Source organism: Molothrus ater, chromosome 6, assembly GCF_012460135.2.
Source record: "Molothrus ater isolate BHLD 08-10-18 breed brown headed cowbird chromosome 6, BPBGC_Mater_1.1, whole genome shotgun sequence".
Lineage (NCBI taxonomy): Eukaryota > Metazoa > Chordata > Aves > Passeriformes > Icteridae > Molothrus > Molothrus ater.
Window position 1 is genome coordinate 60681094 of NC_050483.2, and position 9217 is coordinate 60690310.

At 55.9% G+C, this 9217-nt stretch overlaps 1 protein-coding gene across 2 annotated transcripts in view; it reads left to right on the forward strand.

Annotated features, from left to right (window-relative positions):
- Positions 1-8568, forward strand: part of TRIM9 (tripartite motif containing 9) — a 75635-nt gene extending 67067 nt beyond the window's left edge. For both annotated transcript variants that reach the window (XM_036383903.2, XM_036383904.2), the window contains exons 9-13: positions 940-981; positions 2040-2063; positions 3109-3412; positions 4494-4656; positions 6986-8568. In XM_036383903.2, the coding sequence (XP_036239796.1) occupies positions 940-981; positions 2040-2063; positions 3109-3412; positions 4494-4656; positions 6986-7048 (596 nt within the window). In that variant the 3' untranslated portion in view covers positions 7049-8568. The remainder of the gene's footprint in view (positions 1-939; positions 982-2039; positions 2064-3108; positions 3413-4493; positions 4657-6985) is intronic.
- The last annotated feature ends 649 nt before the right edge of the window (positions 8569-9217 follow it).

Sequence of the window (9217 nt, forward strand, 5' to 3'; positions counted from 1 at the left end):
GGGCAGGATTCATTAAAGCAGCCTCAGGAGGAGCCTCTTGGCACAGCACGGAGCACAGCCACAGCCAGGTGCCTTCCCACCAACACCCAGGGCAGGAGGGGGGAACCAGGCACAGAGCTGGGCAGGGGTGGCCCTAAAATCCAGCGCCCTTGGTGCGTGCTGCCCCACACAGGGCTTATGTTGGTGTCTCCTCCTGGTGAGGATGAGCTCCTGGATCAGGACAATCCCCTAGGTCAGGAAAAACTCCTGGAACAGGACAAGCTCCTAGGTCAGAACAAGCTCCTGGATCAGGGCAAGCTCCTGGATTAGGACAAGCTTCTAGGTAAGAAAAAACTGGATTAGGACAAGCCCCTAGGTCAGGAAAAACTCTTGAATCAGGACAAGCCCCTAGGTCAGGACAAGCTCCTGGATCAGTCCCTGGCTCCCATGAGGTGGGAGCAGCCAGCAATCAGGCACAGGAGCATGAAGGGCACCTGACACATCCTGCCCTTGCAGCTGATGAAGGTACAGCCCTTTGGGGTCTGAGGCAGGTGTCAGCCATTGGGGATCTCCATTCCAGCTCCATTCCACCCCAGACCCATCAGGAGCTGCCTTTTCCTCAATCCCTGTCCTTCAAGAAGTGTTTTTCAGTCAGTTTAGAGAATCAGTCAGTTTAGAGAATCTTTACCAAGCAGCCAAGATACTCCACCAAGGCTAAAATTTCCTGCCTTTTTTCTGAGAAAAGCAGAATAATTTGGCATCCTGAGCAGTCAGACTTTATACAGTCCACACTCAAACTCCCAGGCTGTGTTTGCCACCCCTCTCCGTGCCCTCTGGCTTTTAATGAATCAGGCCTCCCGTGGCTGCTGGATGCTTAATTAACAATGAAATGCTCAGAGTGTTTGTCAGGAGGTTGTTGTTCCTCAGCTGTGATGTGTGAAATGTAGTATCTCTTTATAGGATGCAATTTTGACTCACAAGGATCGCCTTACTCCCAATTAGGCAAGTATCTTAATTACAATTAACTGGCACGTACTGCCTGTTGCTTCATTCTTTTTATTCTTTTTGCTTTTTTATCTTTTCTTTGGCGACTGAGCAGCGTTTCTCGCTCGTACCCTGCTTGCAGAGCACTCCTGGATGTGACAGAATCATGGAATTGTTGAGGTTGGAAAAGCCCTCTAAAACTGAGTCTAACTATTCCCCAGCACTGCCAAGGCCATGTCCCCAGCACTGAGCCATGTCCCCAAGTGCCACATCCACACAGCTTTTAAATCCCTCCAAGAATGGGAACTCCACCACTGCCCTGAGCAGGTGGCAGATTTGGAGAAGTTATGGTGGCTGGATGATGTAAAGGCATTTTGGTTTTCCCCCAAATGGTTTTAAAGAGAAACCTGAGGTCAGTGCTCTGGAAATGGCCCTGTAATTGAGAACTGATTCTTCTGCTCTCCTCCTCTTTAAAATTGAAAGAGGGCAGGGTTAGGTTGGATATTTGGAAGGAATTCGGGCTGTGAGGGTAGGGAGGCCCTGGAATAGAATTCCCAGAGAAGCTGTGGCTGCCCCTGGATCCCTGGAAGTGTCCAAGGCTAGCTTGGAGCAACCTGGGCTAGTGGAAGGTGTCCCTGCCCATGGCAGTGGGTGGAACAGGATGAATTTTGAGGTTCCTTCCAACCCAAAGCACTCCATGATTCTCAGTACATATCCCTGCTCATTAAGGCACTTGAACATGGGCCAAATGCCCTGAATGCAATTAGCCCCTTTGCAGCTAATTAAAGCAAGGTGGCTGCCGCTTGCCTGTCCTCTTCAGGCTGTCTGCAGGGCCAGTCCTGCTCATTCCCCTGGGAGAAGGAGCCCGCAGCCCTGTGGGATTCCCTCCTCACCCTGCACCCTCTCACAGCCCCAGCCCATCCTCGCGCCTCTCGCCCCACCTTGATGCACAATGCCAACAGATCCATGCTCTGGCTGGAGTCACAGACAAGCAGGAATGGTTTTTCCTTCTCTCTCCTACCCAACCTCACGTGCTGTTTTCTCTCCTGCATGCCTTTCCCTGGGGATGACCACAGTTGACATTAAAAAAATGGTGGCAGGTACGGCACTCCCGTGCGCAGCGCGGGGAGCGCGGGGAGCGCGGGGCGGCCGCGTGCATGGCAGCTGTCCTGTGGAACCTTCCAATAAACCAGAGTCAATCAGTCTCACACGAGTGGTTTTGTTTTTCAAGCCGCCAGAGTGTTTTGTTGGATGTGTCAGTTCACATTTTCAGCTGGAGGAAACCACCTGGGGAACCGGGCTGGTGGCTTGTGAATGACTCCCTGTCCGTCTGTCTTGTCGAGGACGTGACGCTGTGTCTGTCAGATTTGCAGTAACCAAGTCCTGTGCATTTAAACCAGCAGCCCTACGGAATCCTGGAGGTTTTGGGGCATTTTCCAGCCTTCCCTTGAGTTCTTGTCTTAGGTGTGGCTCGTTGCTTGGCAGGGAGGTTTCTTTGTGTGACTCAGTGAATGAAGACCTTTGTGTGTGCTTTTGGTTCCCAAAAACAGCCCTTAAATACACACACAGAGTTTGTCTGCTGATCCTCAGTTCCCTTCCCACATTGACCTGACTCTGCAAACTGATAACACTCGGTCCTGAGAGTAAGTTACATTCCAGGCCAGGCTGGACAGGGCTTGGAGCAACCTGGGATAGTGGAAGGTGTCCCTGCCATGGCAGGGGTTGGAATAAGATGGGCTTTAAAATCCCTTCCAACCCAAACCCTTCCACAATTCCATAATTCTGTTAGAGCCTGGAGACCTGGTGAGGATCACATCTCCTGCAAGGGCCAAATTTTAGGAGGCCTTGAGGATCCTGCAGGCTCACGAGCTGAGACATAGGCAACCATGGAGCAGCAAGAGCGAAACTCCTCCAAGTCCTGGCCATAAAACCTCAGGCACACTGGCAGCTGCAGCCACAGGAGCTCAGAGCATCCCTCCGTGGTGGAAGTTGTCCCTCCGTGGTGGAAGTTGTCCCTCCCTGGTGGAAGTTGTCCCTCCGTGGTGGAAGCTCCGTGTCCTGCATGCAGCATGCCCCGTCCGTGTCGCTCCCCGCGTCCCCGGCGCGTCCCCACCGCGCTAACCCCGTCTTGTTTGTGTGTTCCAGTTGCTTGGTTTTCTTTCGACCCCTCCTCTGCCCACGCTGACATCATCTTTTCCAATGACAACCTGACTGTCACCTGCAACAGCTACGATGACAGGGTGGTGCTGGGCAAAACGGGCTTTTCCAAAGGGCTCCACTACTGGGAGCTGTCCATCGATCGCTACGACAACCACCCCGACCCGGCCTTTGGCGTGGCTCGCATCGACGTCCTCAAAGATGCCATGCTGGGCAAGGACGACAAGGCCTGGGCCATGTACGTGGACAACAACCGCAGCTGGTTCATGCACAACAACTCCCACACCAACAGGTAGGTGGGTGGGTGTGGGGTTGCATTTTAGTTCAGTGGTTTGCTCTGTCTCACCCCTCGAAAATGTAGGGGTTATTCCGAGCCTGGGATCCTCTCCCCTGAAGTGTCATGGATCTGTAATCCCGTTGGCCCAAGGCTTATTCCGTGCCCACTTTGGAATCTCCCTGTTAAGCTGTGGGGGGAGACCATAGACTCTCTCTTGGCCCTTTTCTCCCCAGGCTCTCCCTCTCTCCCCCTGCCTTCCCTTTTCTCCCTTCTCTCTCACAAACCATGCTGCTCCTGGGGGTGGGACCCCCAAAAAACCCTCATCGAATTAGCACCCTCAGAAGCTGTGTGGAGTCTCCTTGCCTGCCTGCTGCTACCAGGGAACACACAGCTTAGGGGGCCCCCAGGGATCCCCCCAAACCAACTGCATCAGGCAGGGACAGGGGCTTCCCCCCACACCACAGCCCAAAGAGCCTGTGGCTTTGAGAGTGGCACCTACAAGAGTTCACTGGGTGGGTGACATCAATCCTGGTCATCTCTGTTGGGAGGATGTGCCCTTCCCCAAGTGGGAATCAAGCCCTGCCTGCTTGGTGCTGCCTTGTTCCAGTGTTCCTTCCCTGCCTGCCGCCACTTTTTCCCTGCTGACTCTTTCTGTTGGCATCCCCTTCCCAGTAACAGCCAAATCCTTGCAACTCCTGCAGCAACATTTGCCTTGATCCCTGAGCCACTGCTCGTGTTCCACGTGGGACTGGGGACTTTGTTTGGGGAGAGCCTGGGGTCACCTTCCTGCAGGCCTTTCCTGATGGATCAGCAGGTTTTGCTGTGGCTTTGCTCCACAGTTCCACCTGCTTTCCCCCGTGGTTGTGTCGCTGTAGCTGCTCTCAGGGTGGCTTTTCCTTGGGGACATCATGGCAAGAGGAGAGCAGCTCCATGAGAGGGTAGAGGAGGAGGTTCCCAGGGAAGGATGAGCATGGCTGGGATGGGAGCAGGTCATGGCCTGGCTCCTGGGTGAGCTGTGGTGTTCACCATCATCAGTCCTTGATCTCCATGGCCTGAGCCAGGAGCACGGGGACCATTGAGCCTTTTCCTCCCACAGAACGGAGGGTGGGATCACGAAAGGCGCCACGGTGGGAGTGCTGCTGGATCTGACCAGGAGGACCCTGACCTTCTCCATCAACGAGGACCAGCAAGGGCCCGTGGCCTTTGAGAACCTGGAGGGCCTCTTCTTCCCCGCCGTCAGCCTCAACAGGAACGTGCAGGTACGGCTTGGTCGGGCTCTCTGGAGCAGGGTGTGACATTCCCAGCAGTGGGAATGGTGACCTTGCTGTCACACTGCCCCCATGCTGCTGCCGCTGCGGTGGTTGCTGCTCAGGAGCAGGAGCAGGAGAGTTCTTGGGCAGCAAGGGTGGCTTGGAAGGAGCTGATCATGCACCCTAAACCACCTGGGAGTCTCCCAAACCAGGACAGGCCTCCCTGTAGCCTCACTGCCTGCTCCAGGTTCCTCCCTCAGGACTGCTGAAGCACCAGGGTTCTCCAGCCCTCCTTGGGGTGGGGTTTGATAACTCTTTTGTGATGCTCCCTCACAAGAGCCTCACCAGCTCCTACAGCTGTCCCAGGTCCTGGATGGGAGCATCACCAGGGAGAGGGGCACCTTTCAAAGCCTGTTTGCCTCTGGGACATTTCAAACCCCTCTTCTCTCCCTCTCTCCCAAGCTCTCAGCTCTCCTGAACATCCCCAAGTGGTGCCACCATTCCGGTATTTCCATCTTTCCTTTCTCTTCTCACTGATCACATCCCTGCTCTCCTCTGTCCCAGGGAATCCTGCACACCCTGGCTTTGGCACATCCTCCCTGGCACTGCCTGCACCCCAACCCTGCACAATGCCCAGGCACATCCAGGGACACAGGATGGATCATCTCAGGGTGCCCAGCATTTTGGCAGGGTCTTCTACAGTGGGTGTCAGACCTGGAGAGGGACTTTGGAACACAGCCTGGAGTGACAGGATAAGGGAGAATGGCTTCCCAAAGGGCAGGAGGAGATGGGATATTGGGAAGAAATTCTTCCCTGTGAGGGTGGAAGGCCCTGGAATAGAATTCCCAGAGCAGCTGTGGCTGCCCCTGGATCCCTGGCAGTGTCCAAGGCCAGGCTGGACAGGGCTTGGAGCAGCCTGGGACAGTGGAAGGTGTCCCTGCCATGGAGGGGTGGAATGAGATGAGCTTTGAGGTCACTTCCAACCCAAACCATTCTAGGATTTTAGGATCACCTCTGTGCAAGGGCAGAGGCACCAAGTGGCCTCTGTGAATCAGGGATCCATGGATTAGGACATGCTCTGCTGTGTCCATCAGGATCATTGTGAATCAGGGATCCATGGATTAGGACATGCTCTGCTGTGTCCATCAGGATCATTGTGAATCAGGGATCCATGGATTAGGACATGCTCTGCTGTGTCCATCAGGATCCAGGGCTTGCTGCACTGTCACCAAGGCAGTGACAATTTTCCAGCAGCACTGGGACAAAGGTGTGTTGGGACCATCCCAAACTTTGGGAGCATCCTTGCCAAATTTTCCCACCCTAAGGGTCTCACTGGCAGGGGAGTCTGCCTGGCTTGGAGAAATGTTTAATTAGGAAACGCTAACGAAGCCCATGCTGGCTGGGTTTAGAGGTGCTGTAGTAATTTGGTGTGGTAAAAGCATCCTGCTGAGTGCTGGGTTTAACTCCTACCCCAGTCCTCTACACAGCCATAAGGGACAAGGCATCTCTGGAGCCCCTTGGCTTTGTGAGTTCCCTGGGCAAGGCAGTGCCTAAATCCCCTGACAGCACAGAAATCCCTAGGGATGCTGATCAAAGGCTCCTAATTAAGCCAAGTCATTTATTATGCTTTTTCAGAGGTATATGCCTGATTGAAAACAACTCTAATTAGGAGGGAAATCTCTGTATTTTAGACAGTTTTCTGCAAATCTGTATCTGAAGGGAGAAATGCTGCTGCTGCTGCTGCTGCAATAAAAGGAGGAATTGTGCTCTCCTTCCAGACGAAAGCATTTGTGGAGGGAGCTGAATTTCACCAGTGCCTGTGTGAGCATGGCCCTGCCCCAACATCCTGATGCTGCTCAGCTCTCCCACCACAAAGCTCCCTGCTCCCACCAGCAAAGAGCCATATCCCCTCCACCGTCCCTGTCCCCTCTCTGTCCCCATCCCCACTCAGCCCAGGGGCTTCTCCAAGATCTCCTCTAATGTCTTCACTGTCCTTCAGGTCCCCCCATCCCCTTTGTCCATCTCACCTGCACAAAGACCCAGCTCCTGCCACTTCCCACCTCTCTGGCAGCCAGCTGTGGGATTTCTACACAGCCAGCTGGGAATACTTGGAGCTTGCTACCAGCAGTCCCAGCTCACTCCAGCAGCACAGAAAAGTGAGGAACAAGCCAGATGGAGCCACTGCCACACTTCTGGGGACACCCGCATCTCCAGTCACATCCTGCCTGTCCCCAGTGCTGCTCCTGCCCTCTCTGGGGACAATGTGCCAGCTGCCATGCTATGAGCTGTCCCAGCAGGCACCCTGGGACACAGCTGAGCCCCGTGTCTGTCCTTGCAGGTGACGCTGCACACCGGGCTGCCCGTGCCCGAGTTCTACGCTTCGCGCTCGGCCATGCCCTGAGGATGCTCCCGGAGCCGGCTGCCTCTTCCCGGGGTGAGAGGAGCCAGCCCGTTCCCTCCTGCAGGACAAGGCCAGGTCCCTGCCCAGCTGCTGGGTGCCTGCCCAGCTGCCAGGTCCCTGCCCAGCTGCTGGGTCCCTGCTCGGCCTCTGGCTGGAGATGAGGAAGGAATCAGGAAGGAAGATCCCGGCTTTGGGCCGCCTCTGCTCTCCGGCCTCCGCGCTGTCCCGTGTGTGTGCGCTTTGCTCTTTAGCTCTCCTTGGCTGATGAAGTACCTAGGTAGCCTGAGCTGTTCTCCTGTGTCTGCTTTTAGGTTTGGTTTTCCTAATTTGAGTTGGGGTTTTGGGGGAGGGGGCAGTTCTGTCTCGCTTTCCCCGCCCGTGGGGGCAGCCCAAGGGACCCCACCACGGGAACGCTTCCGCCCACGCCAGCCTGGTTACTTTGCAGGATTATTTCTTTCCCCTGTGGCCTTTCTTGCAGAGCACCCTCGGTCATGTGTCGAGGTGGGTCCTGGATTACCAGTCAGTCTCCATGTCCTTACCAAAACACCCCACTCTGTGCTGTGTCCCCCTGGGGCATCTGTGCGGGGCAGGGGGTGGCCATCCTGTCCCCAGGTGCTCCAGGTGCTGGCAGGCCCTTGGTTGGGTGCTGAATGCCCACGGGGGGCTCTCCAGGGGCCCCCCACACCTCGGTGCACAGCCATAGACCAGAGAGCCCTCACCCGGCTCTTTGGAGATTAGTGTTTATTTTTTTATAGTTGCCATATAACGCCTAGCCTTAAATTCAACTGATAGTGTCCTTCCAATCACCGGAGAATTCATTCTGCAGCGAGGGTCTGACAGAGAGCCCGGGGGCGGGGATGGGATGGGGAGGAAGGAGAGCTGGCCACAGCCCCGCACTCAGGAACGCGCGCCTGCTGCCGGCAGCAGTTCCCGCCGGCCGCCGTCCCCTGCTCGACTTTCTGGTAATCCAGAGGCAGGAGAGGAACAGTGCCAGCCCCGTACGGAGCCGAGAGCGCCTGCATGCGCTGTCCCCTCGCTTCGCTTCGCTGTCCCCGCGGAGCCGGGACGGGCAGCGGGATCGCTCCCAGCCCGGCTCCGGGCGGGATGCGACGGGAGCGCCGGCCCAGCAGAAAGACAAATGTAAATAGCCCATTCCCTCCCAGCCTGCCCTCCTCTAGGACAGCCCCTTGTTGCTCTAGCATTAGGTTTTCCTAATTTATTGGATGGGTGCTATCTCGTTGACTCCCGCCGAGGAGTTCCTCCCAGCTGCCCGAGCCGTGTTGCGGGACAACGCCGGGCAGCTCCCGGGTGGATTCCTGAGGAGCCCCCGTGGCCGGCTCACCCGGGGCTCCTCTCTCAGCCTAAGTCATCCCCCGTTCTTTAGGGTGTCCATGGTGCTTCTTAGAGTCCCAGTGATTGTAAGACGTCGTCCCCCCGTTGCGCGATGGTAGCCGCACACAGCCGCTGTACTGACGACAATGTCATGTTTGCCGTTCTAATAAAGGACTTTTACCAGAGAAGGGCAGAGCTTCCAGAGCGTCTCTGTGCTTCACTTCCCATCTCATGGCCCCTGGTGCACATCCCTCACTGTCCTTGGCCAGAGGCAGCAGCAGAGGTCACACAGAACTCAGTCAATGGGAGGGAGGGAGGGGGCCATGGGAGCTGCTGGAGGAAGGAATTCTTGGCTGTGAGGGTGGGAGGCCCTGGCACTGCTTGGCCAGAGAAGCCCCTGCATCCCTGGAAGGAGGGAGGAATGAGCAAGGCTGGATACAGAGCACCATCTCCCCTGGGAGATGAAATAGAGGCAGAATTCAAAGGGATCAATGGAGGGGGAGCCATTTCCAAGGGAACAGCATGGAGGGTTCTCCCAGGGCCGTGAGAAGGACTCGCTGCTGGGATATCAGTGCCTGCTCTGTTTTCCCAGAGTGGCTCAGGAGAGGTTTTCAATGTGCAGCCTCTGAGCTCATCATGGGCTCGAGTCCAGGGCTAAAGAAGAAAATGCTAATGCATGAAGTGCATCTCAGAAGGATGCTTGTTCCTTCCAGAGTGGGAATGTGCCAGGAACACCGGAGATACAGGAAACTGCATCTTCCCTGCAGCATGTAAAACCAGCCTGAAAGTCATGTACAGCACAGGGAACAGCCCAGGGCCAGAGCATCTGTGGCAGTG